This window comes from Ursus americanus, chromosome 24 (assembly GCF_024610735.1).
Source record: "Ursus americanus isolate L20-20 chromosome 24, mUrsAme1.1.p, whole genome shotgun sequence".
In the NCBI taxonomy this organism is placed as follows: domain Eukaryota; kingdom Metazoa; phylum Chordata; class Mammalia; order Carnivora; family Ursidae; genus Ursus; species Ursus americanus.
Window position 1 is genome coordinate 27,845,289 of NC_142150.1, and position 27,610 is coordinate 27,872,898.

General features: G+C 37.0%; 1 protein-coding gene and 1 long non-coding RNA gene across 3 annotated transcripts in view; one reads left to right on the forward strand and one right to left on the reverse strand.

Moving 5' to 3' along the window:
• On the forward strand, positions 1–27,523 carry API5 (apoptosis inhibitor 5). Of its 2 annotated transcripts, none has more exons than XM_045808784.2 (14): positions 1–202; positions 6,830–6,991; positions 8,086–8,179; positions 8,656–8,721; positions 9,459–9,610; positions 11,279–11,485; positions 12,204–12,308; positions 13,198–13,287; positions 14,303–14,484; positions 15,908–16,001; positions 16,782–16,838; positions 20,079–20,155; positions 20,679–20,815; positions 25,386–27,523. In XM_045808784.2, the coding sequence occupies exons 1-14, from the start codon at positions 134–136 to the stop codon at positions 25,466–25,468; spliced, it is 1,575 nt and encodes a 524-aa protein (XP_045664740.2). In that variant the 5' UTR covers positions 1–133; the 3' UTR covers positions 25,469–27,523. The 2 variants fall into 2 exon arrangements, with proteins under 2 accessions (XP_045664740.2, XP_045664741.2); XM_045808785.2 differs by having other exon boundaries at positions 25,391–27,523.
• Positions 20,810–27,610, reverse strand: part of LOC123799606 (uncharacterized) — a 13,368-nt gene continuing 6,567 nt past the window's right edge. Inside the window, exons 2-3 of the long non-coding RNA XR_006781657.2 lie at positions 24,605–24,669; positions 20,810–21,469 (exon numbers count right to left, since the gene is read on the reverse strand). This is a non-coding gene — a long non-coding RNA (uncharacterized LOC123799606). The remainder of the gene's footprint in view (positions 21,470–24,604; positions 24,670–27,610) is intronic.

The window sequence follows — 27,610 nt, forward strand, 5'->3', positions numbered from 1 at the left end:
GGTGACTGGCGGCGGCACTGGCGGCAGCTGGAGGCGTAATAGTGCGGGTCGCGGGCTTGGAGAACTTTAGAGGCGGCGGTGGCGCCGGCGACGACGACGACAGCAGGAGCGGGCCTTGGGCTTGTCGCTCACCATGCCGACCGTGGAGGAGCTTTATCGCAACTACGGCATCCTAGCCGATGCTACGGAGCAAGTGGGCCAGGTAAGTCCCTGAGCGGCCTGCAGGGCCCGGCGCTCCGCGGCCTCTCGAAAGCGCTCCCTGGGCCGGGCGGGGGCTGCTGCTTCGTCCTCCCGCGGGCTCCCAGCCGCCCTGGATGTTTCGTCAGGGTGGGCCCCTCTGGGAGTGTGGACTCCGGCTTCGCCAGAGAGAGCGCGGGTCCCGGTCCCAGGCTCCTCTGGCTCCCTTGGCCAGCCTTTTCTCACCGTGGTGTTTCCTAACTCAGCCTCGTCAGCCCCCCACCCCCCGTTACTTCTCATCCCGAGCCTTGCCCTGCAGATCGCTCTTAAAGTCTTTCTCCTTTCCGGTGGACGTCAGCCCGTCGGGAGATTAAATTGAGACTTCTTAAGAGGTCAGAAATGTCTTTGTCGAGGCAAAAAATCTATTAACTTGGAAAGAGTCTTTAGCAGACAGAAGTTTGTGAAAGACAGAAGAAGAGCACTTTTGCCCAGATTTTAACGAGGGCTTACGATTTCATTTATTCGGTACGTTTTTGAGCGCCTACTATACACCTGGAGCTTTGCCGGGCGCTGAAGGTACAAGATAGAAAGTTACCCATGCCCTCCCCGAATGTACCTTTAGTGAGGGAGACTAATGATAAGAAAGTTGGGTATCCGCCTTGGAAAGTATTGTGGAGAAAATATAACGGAGCAGTGCAGTGGCAGGGGGGAGGGGGAGAGTGCAGCTTTAAATAGAGTTGTCTGGCAAGAGCTCTCCGCAGTGTTTGCCCCAAGACACACAGTTTCAGCAGTGTTGAGGTGACCATACGGGCTTCTTTGTGAATTTTCAATTCACTGGAGTATATTGAACTTAAGGAGTTGGAGTGTGTGTTTGTGTGTGTGTTTTCTTGTAAAGAAAAGAACCAGGCTCTCCCAGAAGTAATCTTGATCATTGTTAGAAATTCTATGCCATATCTTTTCAGTGCTTAGAACTTAATGTGATTCTTTCTGCTTGTCTATCCCGTGGAGTAGGAAGTGGAAGATCCTGTAGTCTGCTACTAACATTAGCAAGGCTGCGTGGCACAGCCCCTCCCAGCCCATTTTTCTGGACATGTGTAATTCAGGTAAATTCTTTCTCAGCTGAACACCACCACCAAAATTGTGATGTCAGGACCTTCCTTAAGCTTAACCTAGAATTGTGAATATATCAGTTTAAAGTACCAGATTATTTTCCTTCCAAATATATTTCTATTTCAGTAGGGAATTTTGACATCATCAATGAGAAATATACTGACAGTCTGTTGTAGATAAATATAGGTTATGTGTTGGGTCAGTACTGAAGAAGAAATTTTCTCCCCATTAAGACAAGATTGGAAAAACTATGATCAGTCATATTTTGATTTTGTTATTGTTCCTAGAAAGATTTAGTAGTGAAGATATTCTCCTTCATTGTGACAGATTTGGGGAGTATTGTAACAAATTGTTCTACCTAAAATTGACTTTGTTGCAAATCAGCAGAGGAGATGGTGTAGAAACCAGAAGAGTGATCCTCAGTTTGTAGATGGTGCTCTCCCAAAGAGGTAGATCAGAAATTTTTTAGGGGAACTTAGAAACTGTGTACATAGTCATGTCCCATACCCCTACCTTCATTTTTTGCTGGATAGCAAAAGGGTTGACAGCCACCAACTTAGACTCTGTTTGGGCAAATAGAATCCAAACTGGAATTTACAAATACATCGTGAATAATTGAGAGTACTCAGTACTGTCAATACTCCTTTGAGAGTAATGCTCTCTGAATATTTTAGGAAAAACACAAGTTCTCTGAGGTTTTCAGCTAATTTTCCTCTTTCTCTTGATGAACCTCCTTGACACTGTGTATTCATTTATAGTACTTCAGATTTGTATTTTATTTCATGTGAGGACTTTTCTTATTCCCTTGCCAAATTATAAAGTCTTGAGGTTAAGACTCATTTTTTTTGTTTCCCTCCTTGCACTGTGACTTGCCCTTCAGTAGACATTTTTTCCTTAAAGTTGAAGAAGTACATTCAAAGAAAGAGCAGGTATAAGTATATTAATAATAAAGGTAATAATTATACAGTTAATATAATATAATAAATGAAAAAAAAAAAAAAAAGAAGGGGCGCCTGGGTGGCACAGCGGTTAAGCGTCTGCCTTCGGCTCAGGGCGTGATCCCGGCGTTATGGGATCGAGCCCCGCATCAGGCTCCTCTGCTATGAGCCTGCTTCTTCCTCTCCCACTCCCCCTGCTTGTGTTCCCTCTCTCGCTGGCTGTCTCTATCTCTGTCGAATAAATAAATAAAATCTTTAAAAAATATATATATATAATAAATGATACATAAATGTAATTACTGTGTGTGCATGTATATATATGAATGAGGATGAGAACTTCATACTCTCACATCATATTTAAACCATGAGCGTGTTTTCTAATGAGCAAACTTCAAGTGATAAATTCTAAATGAAGCATTATTTAATGCCTCAAAACCCTCCAGTCTCTTTGTCTTCTCTCTCGTAGCTCCTGTTTTCTACCTACTATTCAGCTTCCCTTCCCCTCACTCTGCTTCTGCTACTACTCCTTCTGTTCTCCTTCCTCTGCGGCGTGTTCCTTTACCTTTCCAACCCCCTTGCCACGGTGCTCCGCCTAGAGCACCCAACTCCCCATCGTAGAGCAAGCTATGGTCCACCATCTACTTTGTTTCTAATTTTTCTGAATTTTCTTAATTTTTAAATGTAGATATATTTAGTTTTATATTATGTAGTCAAAAAATTTTGAAAGTTAAAAAAAAAAACAAAAAACGCAACACCCGTGAAGGGACTAGGGCAGTTAGGCTGAGCTAAGATCAATATAAAGCCTGAATTCCGACTTCTCTTTTGTTCTCTTACATGGGAGTACATTGGCTCTTCATGGAAGAGTGTAAGTTTGATTGACTTATATTTCATTAAATAGCAGCACTCTTTTGGTACCTTTTTTTTCCCTTTTGTATGATTAGGCTAAAATCACAGACCAACCAAGTTCATAATCCCTCAAAAACAGGTAAAAGTATTAATATTGTCGATAATGTAATAATGTTGGATGGTGACAGATGGCGACTACATTTAATTGTAGTGAGCATTGAGTAATATATAGAATTGTCAAATCACTATGTTGTACGTCTGTATGTCAGCTATATTTCACTAATGTGTTAATTCAGTATTACATATACTAGGTTTATTAATTGAGTAAAGAAAGTAGTATAGCTTAGCATATCCATTTTCTTTTTTTTTTTTTTTTTTTTTTTTAAAGATTTTATTTATTTATTTGACAGAGAGAGACAGCTAGTGAGAGAGGGAACACAGCAGGGGGAGTGGGAGAGGAAGAAGCAGGCTCCCAGCGGGGAAGCCTGATGTGGGGCTCGATCCCAGAACGCTGGGGTCACGCCCTGAGCCGAAGGCAGACGCTTAACGACTGCGCCACCCAGGCACCCCCATTTTCTTTTTATGTCATGCCTGAGAAATACGTTTCTTGGAACTACATTGTTTCTTCTCTAAAATAATTGTTTAGGGGCACCTGGGTGATGCAGTCAGTTAAGCGGCCGGACTCTTGGTTTTGGCTCTGGTCGTGATCTCAGGATTCTGAAATCAAGCCCCGTGTAGCGCTTGTGCTCAGGTCGAGTCCACTTGAGATTCTTTCTGTCACTCCCTTTGCCCCTCCCACTGCTGCTCTCTCTCTCTAAAATAAATAAATCTTAATAAATGAATAAAATAAAATAATTGTATATTTCTTAGAAGCTGCATCCTGGTGTCAAACATGGCTTTACCTGGCATGTCACCGATCACTTGAATATATTGGATGTGCTTTGACAGTCACTATCACAGATTTCTTAACTGTAGAAGGTATATGCTGAATGTGGATCTTATTGTGACTGACTTTTTACTTGAAAATATTTTAGTGATTTCTTTAGAGTTTGCTTTTTAAATTAGCTATTAAAACCAATACATAGTTTCAGAAATGCATTAAAATATTTACAATTAAAACTTCTTATTAGGATCACAAATTTATTTATCTAGCTAGAAATGTACTCTTGGGTTGGAGGAGAAAAAAATCAGCACTGTGTAGTACTTAGAATACTTTATTATGGTTACGATCTGCCTGTCACCAAATCACTGTGATCACTGACAATATCACTTATATTTTGTTTCCTACTTTGAAAACTGGAAGTAATAACTACTTTAGGGAGATTCTGTAAAAAGTCTTGTCCCTGCGCTACAGTTAGAAGACAAAGAGCTGGCAAAGAAGAGCATTTTATTTTGCATTGTATAAATCAGTGTGAAGTCTATTAGTAATGTTCATAGAAATTATTTGATAAAACTGATGCCTACCAATGGTAGAAACCTTGATTTCTAGTTTGAATATGTTAAAATGCTTAACTTTTCAAAGGACTTGCTGTGTTTGGGATGCTGTATCTCAGTATACATGCCTGTACGGAGCCTATATTTGGGACTCAAATTTTATCTTTGATGGTCCTAGGTCTGGCAGGCTTGCTTTCTCTCTTCCTTTGTTAACGAAGATCTCAGAACTTAAAGAAGCTTGGTATTAGGCACAGGTCTTGACTTTAGAGCCTATCAGAACTATGTTCAGGTCTGGATCTGCTACTTGACTAGCTCTGTAGCTCTGGACAAAATTCACTTTCTGAGCCTTGGTTTTCTCATTTAAAATACAGGGATAGTAACACCTAAGTCAGGATTACTGTGAGGCATGTACACAAGACATTACTCATTCTCAGTAGGCTTTCAATAAATGTCGCTAATGATTCCTTTTTATTCTCTTCAGATATTTTTTTTTGACAAGAGAATGAATTGTTTGAAGTAGGGATTCTTCATTTAATTTTAGACAATGTAAGGAATTTCTTCAAAAGGCTTTATAAGTAAAGCTTTGTTTGATTTAAAGGAAATTGGATTTGATACTCTGCAAAAAGTAAGGGTGTCAGAACTGTTTAAAACTTTGATCTTATGAAGTCTGTCTGGAAGACATGAGGCAAACCACAGGAATGTACAGTGGTAGAGAAGTTAGCCCTAATTTTTCAAACCTTTGCATTAAAAAACGTGTAACATACTTTTGAAGTAGTAATTCCTGAAGATTGTTTTGTGTCTGCACTTCATGAGGAAGCTAACCTAATTCAGAGAAATTTTTCTGATTTAGGAGTTGGTGTTACGTTTAAGATATTAAAAGGAGTTGTCAATCAGTTGGTGGAAATGTAGTCTTTTAGAACTAATTTTTAGAATTTATGTATTTTAGATAGGTTGGCAGTATTTGAACTTTCAATCTAGTATTTTTGCAGAATATATCAAAACCTGTACCTTTAAAAGATCTAATTGTGACTATAGCCTTTTTGATACTAGAACACTTTATTTCTGATATTAAAGTCCTTAATTGAGATCCTGGTGTGCCTAAATAACTTCGCATTTTGCTTTATTATTTCCATTTAACATAGTATTGTCCATGAAAAGAGTTATTATAAAACTAAAGTTTGGGCAATTCTACAATCCCTTGGATTTTTATCGTTATTTTCCTTTTGATGGCATAAAATATCTAAAGCAGAGCATTGCCTTGAACAGAGTAAACACTATGCTGTGTGCACATTTGGTATCATTATTATAATGTTTAATGTTTTTCAGTAATTAGAAGTTTTATCCATATGTCCAACAGAAGGTGTATTTATAATCTCAGGATTTATTACTCCTGTTTGCCAGCTTGATCATTGTCATTTAAGAAAAGAACTGGTTTGGAGGCAAGGGTGTAAGGGGGATTGGGAACTTTTTGACTCTTCACATTATGAGTATCCGAGGGAGAGCACTTCTGAAATTTTTTTTTTTTTAAAGGAAACAAATGAGGGGCATCTGGGTGGCTCAGTCGGTTAATCATCCAACTCTTGATTTCAGCTCAGGTCATGATCTGAGGGTCATGAAATCAAGCCCTGTGTTGGGCTCCGTGCTGAGCATGGAGTTTGCTGGAGACTCTCTCCCTTTCCCCCTCCCCTGCCCTCCCCATGTGCTATCCCTCTCTCTCTCTCTCTCAAAATAAGTAAGTAAAAGGAAACAAATGAGTTTTGAATGTATTCTAATAAAAAGTTAAATATGTGACATTAGAATCTTTCTTAATCCAAAGTTGACTGTCTAGAATGAATTATTGTTTTCGTGTCATAAAATAAATGAAACCAAAAAAGCTTCCTAACCTTCCTGCTATTGCTTAATTTCGAGATTGTATTCTCTCCACCTTCATCAAGCTGCTAGTTGAAATCAGATAAATATGATTAAGTAGATGTAACACAATTCTTTGAGAGTTCTATGGTATTCATATAATGTTTAACCATGATACAGTCACAAGGTCAGGGTCAGTAATCACTAGTACGAGGAAGCATTGGTGTGTCAACAAATTTATTTGCTTTCTCCATTTAAAATACAAGTCATCTTTCTTTCTTCCCAACTGACAAAAAAAAAGGGGGGGGGACAGGGGAGAAGATGGTAGGAATATAGGTGTCCAATTTAAACAGTAAAACTCCAAAAATAAGTCCTTTTTAGCCTATGTAAAACTTTTCTAATTTAAAACAGGCTCAAGTTTGTTTAGCTTCCCATCCTTAAACATTGTTTCTTTTCTGCTTTATTCTTTCTTTCAGCATAAAGATGCCTATCAAGTGATACTAGATGGTGTGAAAGGTGGTACTAAAGAAAAAAGATTAGCAGCCCAGTTTATTCCGAAATTCTTTAAACATTTTCCAGAATTGGCTGATTCCGCTATCAATGCACAGTTAGACCTCTGTGAGGATGAAGATGTATCGGTACGTTTATGATTGATGTTTTCAACAAGCTTTCAGATGTCTCACTTGCCATTTTCAGACACTTCCTATGTGCAGCTAATGTAATTGAAGCACCAGTATCCATGCACAGTGAAGTAACTGCAGTGTGGTTTGGCGTGATGCCATACTGAGGCTTAAATCTGTGTTTGAGAAAATGTATTCTTTCTTTCACCACCTTTCAACTGTGAAAAATGCATAGAATCACAAAATGTTTTGTTTTGCTTATCTGTTATCCACTGGTAAAAATGGGTTGTGGCTCACATTTTTTTCATAGATCGTTATACATGGTGCACGTGAAATTAGACTAATGTTAGTTTTCAATCAATTTATACTTAGATACTTAAAATATTAAGTGTTATACCATATAGTTTCAACACCTCTAAATATTGTGCACAGCAAAAAAATAATTTGTCTTGTTTAATCATTACATGTGACTACTAGAATAAGAAGAAATAGTTTTTCCTTGGAACAGTTAACCGTCAGCATTTCTGGCTGCTGATTCAGGTTTCTGAGAACTTTCAACTATCACCTCCTAGCTTTTCAAATGAAATTAGTGAATCGCCAGCATTTCATGCACAGTTTGCTAGATATAAGTCCTATCCATTTTTATTTTAAACTAAATAAGCTAGGACAACAAATTTGGAATTAAGTACACAGAATATATTCACAGATGTTATATTAAGTAGTTAATACTGGAAATTCTAAAGTAAATATAGTTACTAGATAGGTCATGCCACTCTAGCCATTCTTAAGGGCTACTGTAGTATATGCCCAAAGGTAGCAGAGACCCAAAAGTTACAGGTTATCAATATATAAACTGTTGTTTATGATCTCAAATCTGCCTACTCCTGTCAGGTAAATTGTATTTAACATCCCTTTCTACCACATATTTAATTATTCTAAAATTATTCTAAAAATTATTTCTAAAACTGCTAGAAGTCTCATGTTTCATATTTTGGTGATTCATATGCCCCTAATTATGGTTTCTCTGTGGTTTTAGTTTTCCTTAAAGGTTGGGGTTGTTGTTTCTGTTAATGATCGTATTCGGTTAATTTTTTACTTGAAATTGTATTCAGATTCGACGGCAAGCAATTAAAGAGCTGCCTCAGTTTGCCACTGGAGAAAATCTTCCTCGAGTGGCAGATATACTAACCCAACTTCTGCAGACAGGTAAGGAATTATTACCCTTTTATCTAAATATAACTTCTCTTTGAAAAAGTGACTCTGTTTTTAGCTTTTTTTTTTTCTTTATGGCTGAAGGAACTACTTCTAATCGAAATTAAAATTATTTTTTTCATTCAGTAATTTGAAGCTTAATTGGATTGTGATTATGTAATTCCTAATGTTGTTTTGCTTTGTTTTTAATTGTTTATAAAGATATAGTTTTGATGTATCATGATTTTCCCCCAATTTCCTGTAGTTTTTTAATTGTACCATTTTAACGTAAAAGCTTTCTCGGTATGCCAGATCAGGTTCTTTACCTTTATAGGGAAGGTGTTATTTTCTTGATACTTGAGAAGAATGCTTAGTTATATGTCTGCTTTCAATGTAATGTGTGAGAAACTATATTGAATTTTAGGTTTGAAAATGAAGCAAATGATATTTTTCATTCATTTTATACATTGTACTACTTTTTCTCTAACCAGATGACTCTGCAGAATTTAACTTAGTGAACAATGCCCTGTTAAGTATATTTAAGATGGATGCAAAAGGTAAGGCCACCTCTTGTTCTGAATTGTGCTTGATGTGGTTAAAAAAAAAAAATTGGGCAGCTTGGCATAATTCATTAAGGATAAAGTCAGATTCTTCCAGAGATCTATTTCGTAAAAGTTCTAAGTATTCTTTTAAAAAGCTGCTTAGCAGGGGTGCCTGGGTGGCTCAGTCGGTTAATCGTTTGCCTTCACCTCGGTCATGAGGGTCACCAGGGTCCTGAGATCAAGCACTGCATTGGGCTCCCTGCTCAGCGGGGAGCCTGCTTCTCACTCTTGCTCTGCCTGCCGCTCTGCCTACTTGTGCGCTCTCTCTCTTTTTGTGTCAAATAAATAAATAAAATCTTTAAAAAAAAAAGAAAGCTGCTTAGCGCAAGGTATTTGTGACTCACAAAACCAGCAGAAGTAATTGTAAAAACATCAGATTTTTCCGTTAGTAATCTGTTGGAAGACTCCCTTTGCCACATTAGAGAAATTCTCCAAAACAGCTGGGTTTATTTATTATTAATAATGATTAAAAAGGGAAAGTCATGCTCAAGTTGATTCTGAATCCATGAAGAAAGCATGTGATTGCTTTTATGGTTGGGTCTGTAGAAATTTCAAACTAACTTAGCCAGAATCAATGATATTCAGGATGCTTATTAACTCACTGGAAAAGAAACACTGTTAAATGAGTTAAACAGAAAAACTTCATGAGGATAAAGAATTGACTTGCTACACAAAACTGTTTTGTTTTGCAGGGACTTTAGGTGGCTTGTTTAGCCAAATACTTCAAGGAGAGGACATCGTTAGAGAACGAGCAATCAAATTCCTTTCTACAAAACTTAAGACTTTACCAGATGAAGTCTTAACAAAGGAAGTAGAGGAACTTATACTAACTGAGTCTAAAAAGGTAAGCTGCAGTTATCATTTAACAGGACTACTCTAAAGCAAAAGAACATATTTGAAATTAGCAGTATGTATGGGGCGCCTGGATGGTTCAGTCGGTTAAGCATCTGCCTTTAGCTTGGGTCATGATCCCAGGGTCCTGGGATCGAGCCCTGCATCAGGCTCCCCACTAAGCGGGCAGTCTGCTTCTCCCTCTGTCTCTCCCCTGGCTTGTGTTCTCTCTCACTCTCTGTCTTTCAAATAAATAAAATCTTAAAAAAAAAAAAAAGATGAAATTAGCAGTAGATAGCTTATGTATAAAATGATGTATTCCGTTAGAACCACCGTAGAATGTCAAGCTTTTCTTATACTGTATTTTGCACGTTGGTCACCAGTAATGATGAATCAGCATGTTAATTTAAAGGGATGTGATCACATTTAAATCTTTTGTGGTGTTATCCTCAAAATTTATGCATTCTTCAGTGCTCTGTGCAAATCATTTCCTTCAGGAAATTTTACCTAATGTCCACTCCTCTACCCAGTTTTAGGATATTCTCCTGTAGTATTCTGGATCATTTCAAAATGACAAGGAAACGCATTGAGATGCCTTTTTTTTTCCATATTATCCCATACCACTATAAGCTCAGGAGACCATGCTTATTTGTGCCCCAGCATCTAGCATAGAGATGCTAAGATTCGCAAGGTTTGTCACAGCTAACTTTTTACTTAGAAAGTACCAAAGTTTGAAGATCATTGCTTTTATATATATGTTCAGGAAAATTCCAAATTGTCTCTAACAACACCACTCACTTGCTTACTGATGCGATATCTTCAGTGAGAGCAAAAGGAGCAGCTCTCCAGCTAGGACTGTCAACATACTTTACCTGTGCCCCAGCTAGTAACCTGGTGGAGTACGTCATGATTGCTTGTTTCTTCGGTCAGTGAATAGAAAGGCTTTGACCCACTCATGTGGAGCACTTAAGACTTGTATGGTCTTCTATTTTGTATACAATTGCCATATTAATGTGAACTAATTTATTGTTGCTTTTATTTTTGCTTTGTTTTTTTAAATTTTTTTTATCATGTTATGTTAGTCACCATACAGTACATCATTAGCTTTTATTTATTTTTAAAGATTTTATTTTTTAAGTAATCTCTGTAACCTAACACAGGGCTTGAATTTACAACCCCAAAAGCAAGAGTCGCAGGCTCTTCCGACTGAGCCAGGCAGGCACCCTGAGATGCTTTTAAATATAGGAAACTGAATCTGATTTGATAATCACTACAGAATTCTTTTTTTTGTTGTTGTTGTTCTTACCACACCCCCCCCAAAGAGCCTTTTTAGACTATTTTTTCTTAGCCGTTCTCCTGTGAAATTTTAATGCCACAGATATACTGTATCTATTTATGCATTTTTTGTGTATCTGTACTTTATACACAAAAAAAGAGTAAGTTTTCCAAGAACCAAGTTTTGCCCCTTTGGAGACAGTATAGCACCCCACTGAGAATGCGTGGTGTACTCTTAAAGCTAAATTGACTGAAGCCAGAAGTTGTCCTCTCATCAGTATTTCAGAAATATTAATAGCAATCTGACTTTAGTAAGGGAAATAAATTTGTTACACTGTTTCAGTATTGCTCTTTCTTTCCTATTCAGGTGATAACAGTACTATAATTCTGAATCGTCTCTTTCTAGGTCCTAGAAGATGTGACTGGTGAAGAATTTGTTCTGTTCATGAAGATACTCTCTGGGTTAAAAAGCTTACAGACAGTGAGCGGAAGACAGCAACTTGTAGAACTGGTGGCTGAACAAGCCGACCTGGAACAAACCTTCAATCCCTCGGATCCCGACTGTGTGGACAGGCTCTTACAGTGCACTCGGCAGGCAGTACCCCTCTTCTCTGTGAGCTCTTTGTTTTACATAGTTGCTATTTTGATTACTCTATTGAAGCTTATATTTCTATAGATACTCACTTGAGCATTCTCCTCAAACTTTTGCATAAAATAGTAACACAATGGAGTGAATATTTACTTTATGGAGGCCTTGGTGGGGTTGTTGAAAGTCCAAAGCAGCAAGAAATTTCTTTTTAAAGTCTTGCTTAGAGACTTTTTTAAAGTCTAGAGAATTTTGCATCATACTTTATGGTTTGGCTGAGTTTTTAAACCATTTGGTTCAGTAATTTAGATTTTTTTTCTTAAATTTTCTAACAGATCGTTGTTCCAGGTGAATATGCTCTTTTTCTCTGGCTTTGTGATTCTCCTGGCCATGAGTCTTCCAGGATATGCATAGAATAGTTTGAAAAACACTGTATAAAGGACTCCTCCTTTTTGAAGAGTGTACAAAATTCAACACAAAGATACCCCAAAAATTTGACGTGAGACTTGAGGAAGAGTTTGAAAATTTATAGATGTACCAGTGCTCCAGATTACTTTGCAACAAAGTGTATATTGTCTACCAGGGTTATTGCTGGGGTGCCCTAGGGTATGCACTGTGTTGTATTTATAGCCACAGTACTTGATGTCACGCTCAGCATTTATTGAATGACATTCTGCTATTATATTTGAAAGAATATTCCCCCCCCCTTTTTTTTACTAACTCATTGTTCTTTGGATTTTTACAGAAAAATGTGCATTCCACAAGGTTTGTGACTTACTTCTGTGAGCAGGTTCTCCCTAACCTTAGTTCCTTGACTACCCCAGTGGAGGGTCTTGATATACAGTTGGAGGTAAGAGAAAAACGTCTGCTTTTAGTACTCAAAAGGCATTCTCATATTTTAACATAAATAACAGTAGAGATCTGATTTCTAAGAGAGGAAAGGAGTGCACATAGGAATGCTTTATGAATTCAGTGGAAGTTTCATGATACTATATGTTCATCATACTCTCTCTCTTTGTAGGCTTAATACTTCTAAATAAGGTGTGTAGTTCATGACTGTTCCTATCTCTATCCATAATTGATAGAGCCAGATTTAAATTGGGTTAATGCAAAATATCCTGTATCCCTTCTCCAATATAATTGATGACTCTCTCCTTTGTAATTCAGCTGTAATGTACATACACATTTTTTTCACAGCACGTGTCACATTTATCTCTCCACTTTTAACTGATTCATCTCTATATCCCCAGAATCTAGTGCAGAGCCTGATTCTGAAAGGCAGTTAATAATGATTGTTGAATTGAGCTGAAATGTGGAAATGTATGTGCCATTTCCCTCATAGGTTTTTGGGATAGAGAAGAGTACCACTGTGTATTGACGCTATCATTTGCTTCAGATATCTTAGGTTTGGCTTATTAGACTGGGATTGAGTAAAGGAGAGATGGACCTCAAGAATAGTAGCAATTATCAGTACTTTGAGTTAGTGTCCAGAGACTAAATTTAATAGCAAATGAAGCCCATTCTAAACATTAGTAAGTAATTCTTTGCTGTTAAAAGGTCTTCCTAAGTGTCTCTTCCTAGTACAATATTAAGCTGTAGCAGAAAGTAGCCTTAGAGTGCTCGCTTCGGCAGCACATATACTAAGAAAGTAGCCTTAGAAAGTTATCTAGAATCATTCTTTTTTACAGGCCTAGCCCATTTAAAAAAAAATACTAATAACAGTGAATTGTTTGTTTTAGGTATTGAAACTATTGGCAGAGATGAGTTCATTTTGTGGTGACATGGAAAAGCTAGAAACAAATTTAAGGAAACTATTTGACAAGTTATTGGTAAGAACTTTTTTCTTTTCTTATGGCATAGTCAGTATGTAATCCCAGAGTCTAATAGCGTGGTGTAATTTCTAGAGAACCAACTTTTGAAATTCAGATTCGATAAAATAATTCTAGCAGATGTTTTTAGTTGTTCAGGCCACATGTTGTCTACTTTTAAAAGAAAATTTTTGACATTTCTTCTGTTGATGGTTTGCATAAAAGATAACACAGAATTTTTATAGTAGGTCTTTCTGCTATTCCTTTCTCAAAATATTTTTCACATTTGCTTCAGGTCTTCATCCAGGTTGCTGCCCAAGGCCAGGTAGCTATAGCAGCCAGGAAGTAAAGTCATTTAAGTCATAATTGTGGCAAAAATGGGCCATCTGATAAAATCATTATCAGCATCACCAAGTGATTTTCTTGTTGGATGTAGGCACTTGTATAACTGACACAGTGAGTGATAAGCATTAGATCTATAGTATGAATTGAGTCATCCAACATCTGGAGCTCTTCCAGACCCGTAACACCTACCAGGGTGTGATAGCTCTCGTATTGAATGCCTTTGGCAGTACTTGGAATGTAAGGAGAGTCAAACAATGTGGGAAAATGTTCAGAAAGGATTTTTGGAATTAGCGTAATAAAGTGGTGAAAAGCATCAGCTTTTGGTGGCAAACCTAGATTGAATCCTGATTCTTCATCTTACTTTTTCACCATAGGAAAATTACTGAAGCTCTCAGAATTTCAGTTCCTTCATTTGCATAAGTGCCTAATAAATGTTACTAGCTACTTCACTGTCAGTAATAGTAGGTGCAGTGGTGGTGGTAGCAGCAGCTACCACATAGGTTAATATGGAGGGTCGACAGCTAGGTCGTTGTCATTGATCCAGTAGGTAAAAGGGATATCTCACCTAAATTTCTGATTTTGGTAGTTTTTAGTGCTTCATGTCTTAAAAGCATACCCTGCAGTTACTCCACTGTTTATACTTAGAGCATTTACAGTAGATTGCAAATATCTCTGTATTTTCATCTTTTAGGAATACATGCCTCTCCCTCCAGAAGAAGCAGAAAATGGGGAGAATGCTGGTAATGAAGAACCCAAGCTGCAGTTCAGCTATGTGGAATGTTTGTTGTACAGCTTTCACCAGTTGGGCCGAAAACTTCCAGATTTCTTAACGGCCAAACTGAATGCAGAAAAGCTGAAAGATTTTAAAATTAGGTGATGTATGATTGAAGTGGTCCAGTCCTTGCAAAGATGATGGCTATCTTGATACTTCCTTGGTTTCCTTTTACAAGAGCTGTCTCCCCACCCTGCCTTACCTGGTGGGACAAAATGGAAGATCCACAAAACAGGAATGTCTGTAAACCTGTGGCATAACAAATCCATGGGAGAGAACTTTTTCAAAAACAGACTCACTGTCCTCACTTGCTTTATGATCTTGAGCAGGTTCCCAACCTCTCTAACCCCTGATTTTCCTCAGCAGTTACATTAAATGATAACAGCACCTGCCTCGTAGTGTTGTGAGAATGAGACAGTGAATAGAAAGCTTTGAGCACAGTGCCTGGCACATAGTGGGTACTCTGTAAACTGGAGCTGCGGTTGTTAATGTCTTAAAGTGCTCTAGGGGGGCAGCACTGGAGAAATCCTAAGTCGTTTCCATGAACACACTTCGTATTGAATCTTTTTATTAACAACTTCACATCTTAAATTTTGAAATGGTTGGGGTGTCTGGGTGGCACAGCGGTAAAGCGTCTGCCTTCGGGGCGTGATCCCGGCGTTATGGGATCGAGCCCCACATCAGGCTCCTCCGCTAGGAGCCTGCTTCTTCCTCTCCCACTCCCTCTGCTTGTGTTCCCTCTCTCGCTGGCTGTCTCTACCTCTGTCAAATAAATAAATAAAATCTTTAAAAAAAGCTGTTTTTTTTTAAATGGTTGGCCACTGTATTATCTGTTACTGTCCTCTTTGGTAAGGCAGTGGTTTAGTACTTGGTGAAACATTTGATCAGAAGCAGCAAGTTAAGAAATTCCTGCAAAAATTAAAAAATGATGCCAGGTTATTAATCAGAGGTCTAGAAGTCAGCAGGATGGAGCTATATACTGCCTTTCTTCACCTATTATCTAGGAACAAACTTGAAAAGGGTATTTCTTCGAACTCTGAGATTTAGATGAGTTTATAATAAATTCTCATATCAGCAATTTTGTTTTATTTTCAACTAAACCTTGAGGATCAAACACTGTCCCTTGTTAGCAGATAAATACATAGAGGTTAAGTGACTTGTCTAAGGTCACTTGACCTGCAGTTGGCCAGTGAAAGAGTAGAACCCAGGCCATCTGAGTCTAATCCATGGATCCTGCATAGTTCACTCTGACCATGCCTTACAGAATAACATAATAAGCACAGTGTTATAAATCAATCCGTTGCCAGGTTGAGTATGGATTTCCTCACATTTTTGGTAAGGGAAAACTGTGTTTATTTCACTTATTTATGTATCTCTTGGGGTCATATATTGATAATTCTTAAAAGTTCCTCAAAAAAATTATCTTTATTAGTTAAGAACATTTAGCAATAGTGGAAGATTCTTTGAGTTTAAAAACAAAGTTGAAGTGGTGATTTGCTAATTAACCAATACTTTTTTATTTAGGCTGCAGTACTTTGCACGGGGTCTGCAGGTTTATATCCGACAACTTCGCTTGGCTCTGCAGGGTAAAACAGGCGAGGCCTTAAAAACGGAAGAGGTAAGAATACTGGGTCACATCTTGTAAGGCAATTTTTTATAATAGCCAGCATGTAGTACAAATTCAGGCCCAATTCATATGTTGAAATGTAACATTTGACTTTTTTGAACTGGTAACACAAGTCTATGTTGAAGATAAATATGTTAGAAGATTGTCTGCATACTTATTTGCTAAGTTATATTTTTATCCTTATTGAAATATTTCAAATATTTCCAAGTTTGTGAACAGTGTTACCAAACTTAGATACATACCAGTCTTTCACTAGGATCACATTAGCACATTTTGTTCAAATATTTGATTGACGTTTGTGATATTTTAATTTTTACCTTTTGGAAAACCATAAATTTACATTGAAAAAAAGATTAAATTGCCAATTCTAAACCAGACTATATGTGTGTTTCTGTTGGGATTTTTGGATTTCTCTGATCTCACCTATTTTGATCAATCTTCATCCCAATCCCAATGAAATATTTTAAGTTTTCATTATGTCTTCCTGTAACTTAAGCTGGTGACTTTTAAAACAACTCCTATGTACATATGACCTATCCCTCGCTCATTTTTTTCAGATAAATAGTAGATAACATTTTAATGTTCTAAGCTGTCATGGGAACATAAAGATTATTTGCTTTTGTTGCCATCTTTACACTGGTTTAGAGTTAAGAAGTGGGAATAAGTAGAAATGATTCTGAAAGAGAAGTGTAATTATACTGTAGTTCTATATGGGGATGGGATATGCATTATAAAAGTTATTGGCACTTTAATTTTGTTTTCCTTTTGCAGAACAAGATTAAAGTTGTTGCACTGAAAATAACAAATAATATTAATGTTTTAATCAAGGTAAGTGTTCCTTTCTTACCCAGTCCTTCCAGCTAGCTAGAAAGTTAGTGCAAGAGGTTATCCATGTGTTTTTAAGTCTATAGTGGTACTGTTAAAAGGGAGATTCCATTGTATTCCAGATGTTTGGCCTTTTAAGGCTTTATGCTTTTTATAATACCAAGTGCCATTTCTGTAGCAATCATAAAGTCATACATTGTTTTATTTATTTAAAAGTTATTGCAGAAAATTGCAAACAAAGGGAGGCATGCAGATTTTGTCTGACCCAAAGCATTGGAACAAATACATTTAGACTCAGAAATTTCACTGATTTAAGTTCTGGTGGTCTGTTGGTTCCTTTCAAGTGGCCAGTAAAACCCTGCTTTGCTTACATTAAGGATAGACAAGACTGTGTGGCCCATGATATGTTTCCCTATGGTCTTTTGTGTTAACTTGTCGTGTAATAAATTGAGAGCTTTCTGTACTGTAGGCTAAGATGTACCTTACCATTAAACCATAAATACCCTTCAGTTCTCTTTACCCTCCCCGAGTATCCATTAATCTAAACAAAAGACGATATTGCAGGGGGCAGGCGGGGGAAAGAATCACAACAAAGTAACCATCATCTGTTCCTATAAGTTAACAGTACTGTAGCCAGGTAGAAAAAGAAATGATATTTGTAACACCTAGAGCACAAAGCTGACGGTAACAAAATTAGGACTAGTGGTATACCCTAACACTAATCTGGTAAAAATCCATGGGATAATTACTTTTTATCAGAAGAGAGGGAAACTTTTCAGAGAAAGCAACAGTGAGACATTAAGGAATGAGTATCATGGAAAGAGAGGTATGAATACTCCCATCTCCTAAGAAAATTTTTATAATTTTACTCCTTTTATTTTATTTTTTTTAATTTAAATCCAAGTTAGTTAACATAAGTGTAATATTGGTGTCAGGAGTAGAATTTAGTGACTCATCACTTACATATAACACCCAGTGCTCATCCCAACAAGTGCTGCCTTTAATACTCATCCCCCGCTTAGCCCATCCCCCACCCACCTCCCCTCCAGCAACCCTCTGTTGTCTTACCTATAGAGTCTTTTATGGTTTGCCTCCCTTTCTGTCTTATTTTTCTTTCCCTTCCCCTGTGTTCATCTGTCTTATTTCTTAAATATGATTTCACTCATATACAGACTTATTTCACTTAGCATAATACACTTCTGTTCCATCCACATTGCCATTGTAAATGGCAAGATTTCCTTTTTTTTGATGGCTGAGTAATATCCTAATACACACACACACACGTATATATATACATACACACCCACAAACACACACCACATCTTCTATATCCATTTATCAGTTGATGGACATTTGGGCTCTTTCCATAATTTTAGTCACCACTTATTTCAAACTTAAAAATAATAATTTCAAACAGTGAATTCATATATTAAAATGTGAGTTTTTTTGAGAAATAATTTACACACATCACTGTGTCAGTTTAAAATATATAATATGGGGGCACCTGGGTGGCTCAGTCGGTTAAGCGTCTGCCTTCAGCTCAGGTCACGATCCCAGGGTCCTGGGATCGAGCCCTCTGTCGGGCTCTTTGCTCAGCGGGAAGCCTGCTTCTCCCTCTCTCTCTGCCTACAGCTCTCTCTGCTTGTGCTGTCTCTCTGTCTCTGTCAAATAAATAAATAAATCTTTAAAAAATAATAAAGTATATAATATTTACATATATGGTGAAATGATTACAAAGAGATTTAGCCAACATCCATTTTCTCATATAGATATAGTAAAATCCCTTTCTTAATAACATTATCATATGTTAAATTAGTCCAGTTAGAAACCTCAGGCATTTTTGATCCAAAGGACTTTACCACTGACTAATTCCCTGCATTTATCTGGCACAGTAGACTTAAGTTGCATATAGAAGGTGGTTTTTATTAGTATGTTTAACTGTGGAAAGAACACAGTTTAACCAAATTTTACCTATATATAAAAATCAGAGTGAGGTGCCTTAGTTGCTCAGTCGGTTGGGTGTCCAACTCTTGGTTTCAGCTCAGATCATGATCTCACAGTCATGGGATTGAGCCCCATTTTCGGCTCTGCAGTCAGCATGGAGAGTACTTCAGATTCTCTTCCCCCCCCCCACACACACACACACACTCTTTCTTTCTCTCAAATAGTTATATAAAATGTTTTTAAAAATCAAAGTGAAACCTGTTAAGAAATTTTAGGTAAAAGTACTAAGTATGTCTAGAAATCCATCCAAGTTTTGAGGCTATCATGAGGTTAGATGATTTCAGTTCTGGATTACTTTTACTTTTAAATTCAGCAAACATTTGCATTACCACATACTAATAATTTGGTATTTAAATCTTGTGGGCTTTTCCCTTGTTGGTAATTTATAGATATTTGAGAAAAAGAAAAATATGATTAGCCAGAACTTTAGTTTCCTAATTTTGTTCTAATTTTGAACCACTTAAAAGTCTGCAAAAGCAAATGCAGTTTGCACCATTCTTTTTCCCTCAAAGCACCTAGGTGACTGCATCTGTGCAAAAGAAATACTTATTTATTTTTTTAAAGATTTTTTATTTATTTATGTGACAGAGAGACAGCCAGCGAGAGAGGGAACATAGCAGGGGAGTGGGAGAGGAAGAAGCAGGCTCCCAGCGGAGGAAACCGATGTGGGACTCGATCCCGGAACTCCAGGATCACGCCCTGAGCCGAAGGCAGACGCTTAAGGACTGCGCTACCCAGGCGCCCCAAGAAATACTTATTTTAACACTTTGTGTATTACAGTTGATACATTTTATCCTGGAATTCTAAATGATCATGATTTAGAAAAAATTTAGCTAGGGGCGCCTGGGTGGCTCAGTCAGTTAAGGTCATGATCCCAGAGTCCTGGGATTGAGCCCCATGTCAGGCCTTCTGCCCCCCCCCCCCACTTCATGCCGGACCTCATGTGTTCTCTCTCTCTCTCTCAAATAAATAAATAGATAAAATGTAAAAGAAAAAAAGTTAGCTATAGTTTCTGAAGTGATGTACACAAAATGACATTAATGAAGTGTAATAGGTATAATTTGTAAACAAAATCGTCTGTTTATTTTTTTCTCTCACAACTTTTTTTTGGTAAACAAGAAGGATAAATTAGAACTTACTCTCTCCTAAACTTTAAGATGTCTCCATGTTTCTTACCCTCACCACCACTCTCCATAGTACCAGATATATTAGAAGTCTTGTCTCATTTTCTTTTTCCAGGATCTCTTCCACATTCCTCCTTCTTATAAAAGCACAGTAACATTATCCTGGAAACCTGTACAGAAGGTTGAAATTGGGTAAGATAAATTTAAGAGAGATTTAAGTGTTCTAATATTTATGATTTATAAATATGAAAATCTGAATTCAAATGTTACATTTATTATACTATATAAAATAGTACCTTAACAAATAATCTTAATAAGATGTTAAAATATGACTATTAGAAGCATGACTTAAAATATAAAGTCTAATTGCAGTATTTATGAAATAAATGGGTAGAATACAACCCTGGAATTTTCAGGCTTATCTGTACTCCTGTGGCATAACTAGATTTCTGACAAATTTTACAAACTTAGTCTCTTGCCCTTACAATTTTTATAGCCGCATATTCCAGATTATTTTCAAGCCTTGTAAATGCCGTCTGGCATTGTCTACATAAATAAGGCACAGTTAATTTGATAACCTCAGAACATTATTTCCTTTTTTCTGATGTGACTGTCATCTTTAGGATGTCTTTTGTAACTGATATGCTAAATTACAAGTGTTTTAATGGCCTCTGTTAATAGAGTTTTTTTATTGCCATTCTTCTTACCATTATAGGCAAAAGAGAGCCAATGAAGATACAACTTCCGGTTCACCACCCAAGAAATCTCCAGCAGGACCAAAAAGGGATGCCAGGCAGATATATAATCCTCCTAGTGGGAAATATAGCAGCAATTTGAGCAACTTTAATTATGGTGAGCGTTTCCGTTTGGGTACAAGCAATATGAAAAATTAGGCAGAAATTGTGTTGTACTTGATTTTAATTATTAATTATATATAGTAACATATGCAGTACCTCTTTCCACTGACTTCTGAGTTAGCTTGGGAAACTAGAGCTATTGGAGAAACAAGTTACCCCATTTCCTTCTAACCCTCCCTTGTGGGCTCACTGAATTGAGCATGCAATACTTAGAAAAGAACTTAGAAAAGAAAAATATGCCTCTTGTATTCGGAGGAAGGAACAGAACAAAAGAAGTTGGTATGAACCATTCATTCCTGGTTTTCCCTGTTGTAACTTCAAGGCAAGACATTCTGTGCATTCTCCCTCAGGAGTAGTTACAGCTCTGGCAGATGTGGTATTATTAATGATCATTTTGGACCGTATCTGCCTTCTGCTTGTCTTCCATCTTCTTATTTCAAAAGGAGAAATCGTAGAAGTGGAGTCAGGTGTTAAAAGTATCATCTGGCAAGGAAGGTGTGTCCCATTGCAGTCTCTGTCCACTGCCCAGAGTGCAGTCTCCCTCTCATTGTTGGCCATTGGTGCCAGGAGAGCTTCCCACTAGTCTATTCTCTCCCAGTGCTGGTGAAGAAGCGAAGTTTGTTTCATTTGACTTATATCCTGATAGATCCTTTCAAAGAAGAATGGATGAAATATCACTGAATTAGCTCCTTAATCTTGCTTAAGAAGACAAAGGTTAATAATACGCGCAACTAAATATGCTTATGACTGGTCTTATTTACCAGTCAGAATTAATTCTGCAGTAATTACTCTTAAAACACATTCTGAAACATATACTGTCTATAATTGTTTGCAAGGTGAGATAATCCTGACATTAAAGTCTTCCTGCAATAAGCTAGATTCCTTTAATATCTGAGCAAACATCATAGAAAGGCAGTTTTTAGATTCTGAAATGACTCTTCTACTCCAGTCAGACTTGGAGGCAAATTACTGTAGGAAAGATCACTGAACTCTTTTACTTATTATGTAAATGTGCATTTCTTAGCCTCTTTTCTTACCTGAGTAATAGGGATAACAAAGAGCTCTTAAAAACTTCAACTAAGAGGGGGGGAAAATTAGTAAGAATATTTGTGAAAACATTTTGTAAATAGGAAGGATTCTGCTGCTTCATTGCAACAAAGATTGTCTTCTGTCACTGTATGATTTAATGTGGTGTCTATGACAATTATTCTTAAAATCCGACTATTACTCAGATACTATCTTCGTTTGACTTAAATGAAAGTAATTGAGAGCTATGGCAATACATAGAGAATTGTATTCCTTGTCACTTGGGCAAGTGAGTTACTCTTGAGTTTCCGTGAGGATTCTGCTCTATGAAACTCATTGGCTGCCTGATGGTGAGAATCAGATGACATAATGCATGTGGAAAAGAGATGTGAAAAATGCAAAGCCTTATATTGTGATTGTTTTTCACTGTCAGTGGAAAAAAATCTGAGTCCCTTATAACCACAGTTGTTCATAGTCCCTCAGAGTAACAAGGGCAGAACAAGCTTGCCTGTTAATTGTTTTTTGTTTCTGATATTACAGCACTTTAATATTCCTACAGGGGTCAACTTTGTCATTGGGGTGCTGGTCATAAACAGAATTACAAAGCAAACTAAACTCTGACTTTTTTTATTGGAAAGTAACAGCAAAATTTCTGCTATATTTTACATTTCAGAGTTGAATGTTAACAGGTTATAGTTATTCTCACAGTAGCAATTTCAAGAGCTTTCTTGGCTTTCTTTCACCCATTCAGTTGAAAACAGTTCCTGATACTACAGATGAGATTTGGTAGACCTATCTATGTCAAGTTTTTTTTCTACCTTTTTATGTCCTTTCCTTGGGGAACTGACATTGTGTCCAGAAGAAAGAAGCATGTTGCTTTTTTTTCTGGGATGTCAGTGTTGCCTCAGAATTGGAGAGGAGAACATATTTTGTGTTCTTAATGTCACTTGGTACATAGATTTTCTTAACCACATTTGGCAAAATAATTGTAATTCCGCTGTTCTGTGTCCGTCAAGCTTACATTTTGTTTTATCTTTCCAAAGACCGGTTGGATGTTTTGTTTTGTTTTGTTTTAAGTCACATACGCTGAGGGGTCAGGAAATTGACTCTTTTTGTTATTAGAGAATCAGGTACTATGAGTATTCTGTCTTATTACAGTGAAAGAAATAGACTGTGCTAATGTCATAGGCCTGAACTTATTCAGCATAGAATTGAAAACCAGAATTTGTGATTGTTCTTTGAGTCCAGGCAGGCTTATATAGACTTTTTTTTCCTTATCCAAGTTTATCACTTTACTAACCAAGGTCTCTTATTTGCTTTATAAATATGAACTCAGTTCAACTTCCTGGTGCATTTTCAATCAAAGTATTTACAAACACCTACTCATGTTTAGTTTTCCCTCCTGTATACAGGATTGCCCAGTAACCCAGAAGTACTAAACATGCTATATGTTGTGACTTGTGTCCTTCATCTTTTATCTTTTCAGAATGTAAAAATTATTTAAAGTATAATTTTAACTGGGAGCAGTGGTTTTTCAAGTTGAAGTAACGTAAGCTTGAAACCACTGAAAAGATCCTGAAAGTGTAGAATGGTCCCTCAGGATGGAGCCTTTCAAAAAAAGAAAATTTGGAGACTCCCTGAACTGTAGAAATGGCTGCATCCATTGCAGATCAAAAAGAAATAGCCAGTATAGAAAAGTAAGCACATCAAGCAATATCTTCATACAGTGTATGTAATATACTCAGTAGATATAGGTGAACAATTGAGGGTAACTCAGTTCTGCATATTGATTGAAAAACAGTTGAGGGGCTCCTGAGTGGCTCAGTCAGTTAAGCATCTGCCTTCGGCTCAGGTCATGATCCCAGGGGCATCAAGCCCCAAGTCAGACTCCCTGCTCAGTGGGATGCCTGCTTCTCCCTCTGCCTTTGCCCTTCCCCCAGCTTGTGCGCGCACGCTCGCTCTCTCTCTCAAGTGAATAAATAAAATTTAAAAAAAAAGAAAAACAATTGAAAGGGTATATTTTAGTAGTCAGTTAGCTTATAGGTAATAATGATATCTATGAAGATGTTAATTTGTTTTAAAAATGTTAATTTGTTAAGTGTGTTGTTAAATTAACTGAAAAATGAAGGTTTTTTAATGAGTACGGTAGGAGAAAAATGTGCTGACATCTGCATAGATGAGGCCAAGTCTTAAACAGTCAAAAATGCAAGAGTTACAGCCTACATAGGCGTTGCTACACTCCCTGATGCAGTCACTGCATCAGTTATGGGAGCATCTTACCCTCAGACCACCTCTGATTTTCTGAATATATTCAGGGGGTAATAAACATGGTGGTGTCATTTAAACGGCTTTCAAGTGGATCAACTTAGAAAAATGTGCCATGACATGAAAGATGACTTTGAATCAGATCCCATTCCATTAAACAGATAAATATGGGCTAAGTTGGGGAAAGGTCGAGTTAGTTTTCTAACTCATGGTTGCTGGAGGGGTAAAAAAAAGACAGGAAAACATTACCCAAATTAAAGTAATTGTATTTCTAGCCATAATGGCAAAAAAATAATAATAATTGCAATATGGACTTAATAGGAATTTTTCAAGCATTCAACATTATGGATCCAAAGTGGCAACGCCAGGTGGTTTTTATTTGGCTCCTAACAAGATTGCTGCAATGAGGAAGTTTGAAAGTTCGATGAAGAGATTTGATCTCTGGAATTAGAAGTTTGAGACTCTTAACTTTATGTATGATAAAAAGTCCAACCTGGCTGATAACTTCAATCAGTTTTCTTCACTGGAAAGACTCCTTCAAGGAATATTTCTCTGGAGCTATAAAAGAGAGTAACCAGTGAATGAATCAAAGACTCATTCTACTCTATGATTCAAGTGACTTGATTTTTCAGCAAAAGATATACTTAATTTACATCAGTAATCTAAATACTGTGTACATAATCACCTTTTTGGCGGTACTCTGAGCAGCTCGTAGCTGATAAAGCAGTGAGAAAAGCTGTTGGTATTTATATCTGCATTTTTGACCCAGGTGCTTGAAATATTGTGACCAAAACAGATTGCCTATTCATTGCATTTGAAAGGTACATTTTTCAGTCTAGCTTAATTTTTCAGAATTGATCATTGATAATTTAAGATATTTTACATTCATGGCACTAGCTTTTGAAGGCCAGTGGCTTTTTTGTTAATTCCATATCAAGTACAAAAATTTTTGTTTAATTATCTTTAGTAGTGATAGATATCAAAATAAAGAACGAAGAAATGTAGTTATAACGTGGTCACCTTGCAATATCTTGTTAGTGGGATACATTTAATTGAGTACCTACACTGAATATACTTGACACCTTGCCATATTTGCATTAGTATATATGTTGCCCTGGCTTTATGTACAGATTGAATTTATAGACTAGCAGAATACCAGTGCTGCTTTTATAGAGCCTACTGCTATACACTCAAGGTTACGAGCTACATTTCTTCTGTGTTGCTGTACCATGAAGTCCTGAGCAAGACCTAAACCCTTGTTCGCTTTTTCGTAGAGCAGAGAGGAGCCTTCAGGGGAAGTAGAGGTGGCCGAGGTTGGGGAGCACGAGGAAATCGTAGTCGGGGAAGACTCTACTGAATAAGACATCGCATTCTTCAGCATTGTCATGAGCTTAATATACTTAAATTCTACTACTCATTGGATTGCCGGGGATGTCCCTTTAAAAGGACTGCTGCCTTCAGCTAAAAACTTAATGTTCTTTATACCTTTGTATGTATGATCTACTTTTGTAACAGACCATGGTTGTGTCCACGGTAAAAACCACAGTGATATTTTTGGATGCTTTGTCCACAATCTTGACTTGTTTTTGCAATATCATCATTATTCAGACTTCATATTGTGAATCTTTTACTTTTAAACATCTTGGTAATTTGTTATTGAAAGTTATTCAAGTCTAAAATGTAATGAAATTCAGTCTATTTCTGATAACCGGTAAAGATGATCAGTTGAAAGGTTACTGATTTCCTCTACCCTCTGTCTTTTTTTCCCTCCAATATATGGAGAAGAGTAATGGTCAACCTTAACATTTTATTTTCATTTTTAATTTTAATAAAGCTACTAGGCATTTCCTGCCTAGTGTTATAAAAGCAAAGTACTTACCAGCTTTCTTAAAATGTAGAAATGACATTACATTTTTAGGAGGAAGTAAGTTGCTTTGCACTGCTTACTTAATTCTTCTCCATATGTTGCAGTATAAACTTTTGACTATGGGATCTTACTATTTGAATAGAAATGTGTATGTATAATATACATGCATACATAAGCATATGTGTGTGTGTGTGTGTATATATATATACATGCATGCTGTGAAACTTGACTACACAACATAAATCATTTTTTTTAAATTCCTGGAACGGGTAGTCTTTGACACGGTGATGATCCTTTTTGAGGCTGAATCCATTATTAACTTGTTACCTAGGTTTTCCTCCTGGTAGTGAGGGATTTTGAGTCAGTTGCACTTACAAGATTATTGTTATTTAAAACTAAAAGTAAGCAAAGGCTGCATTTTCAAAGATAAATTTGGAGATCCCTGCTGGAGAAATACAGCCAGAATATTGAATCTGATGTACATATAGGTTTCTACAGGATGAGATAGAATAATTTAGCATTTGGGGATTTAATAACCAGGGCAACCCAGGAAAAGTGACTTGAAAACATGGTGTACCAATAAGCAAGGGATGCTCTCTCGGTTTGCTTTTGCCACTTTCAAGATTTTAACTTCTCAGGTTATTAATCAAAATTATTGTATAAGTTAGCTAATAGAATCTTTAGGTTAAAACAACAGACGGGGGGGTTTGTGGAGTGTTTAATGTCATGGGCATTTTTAGTAGCATAGGCCCTTTGCTCTGCATTTGAATGTTTCATATATTTTTGATCCACAGTTAATCTTCCCTCCCCAAGTTTGCTATTCAAATTCAATGCCTGAATGACATTTTCTAGTAGTTTGACATATTTTTTGAGGAATAGTTTGTGATTCTAATGCAGGTGTCTTCATTACTGTTACCTCTACATTGGGGAAAAAGCAAAACCCCTTTGTTAGAATTACTGCACATGTTTATGAGAAAAATATTTTTTAAAGACTAGAATGATACAAGTGAGCAAAAGAAGTTGGTCAGCTTGACTATGGAGTGGTGGCAATAATCTCTAAAACATTCCAAAAGACTCTGAGCTGAACCTAAGCTCCCTTGGAATTTGAACAGACATAGGAACATGGAATTGCCATTTGAAAACTGTGACCAGATAGTCTGGACCTCAGAGGCATCAGCCAGTGGCCTAAAGCCATTTCAAATACAGAAACTGTATTGGGACTACAGTTATATAAATTTGAACATTAAGTGTAACTTTTCCTCTTTTTCTTTTTTAAAGCATATTTGTAAACTCAAAGCTGAGCAGAAGTGACTTCACTTTCTCAAGTTTGATACTGAGTTGACTGTGTTCCTTCCTTTACCACCTCATCGTTCCCCTTACCTTTCCAAAGGCAATAGTGCACAACTTAGGTTATTTTTGCTTCAAAAATTTGAAAGAAAAACTTCATGCCATGATTTTTTTTTCTTTTGCAAGACACCTGTTATCACCTTGTTCAAATGTAAATGTTCCCTTATGCTTTTGAAATAAATTTCCTTTTGTAATTTTGTTTTGTGTCTTGATGTGTTATGATTATGATAACTTAAGATTCCTGGATATCCATTAAACATTGATTGTTTCTGTTGTGCCAAACAG

What these genes read in the sequence shown, in the direction of transcription:
- API5 (XM_045808784.2), top strand. Translation starts at nt 134, where the DNA reads ATGCCGACCGTGGAGGAGCTTTATCGCAACTACGGCATCCTAGCCGAT. An exon ending in GTGAGGATGAAGATGTATCG is followed by an intron (nt 6,992 to 8,085) that starts GTACGTTTATGA and finishes AATTGTATTCAG; the next exon opens with ATTCGACGGCAAGCAATTAA. An exon ending in CTGAAAGATTTTAAAATTAG is followed by an intron (nt 14,485 to 15,907) that starts GTGATGTATGAT and finishes TTTTTTATTTAG; the next exon opens with GCTGCAGTACTTTGCACGGG.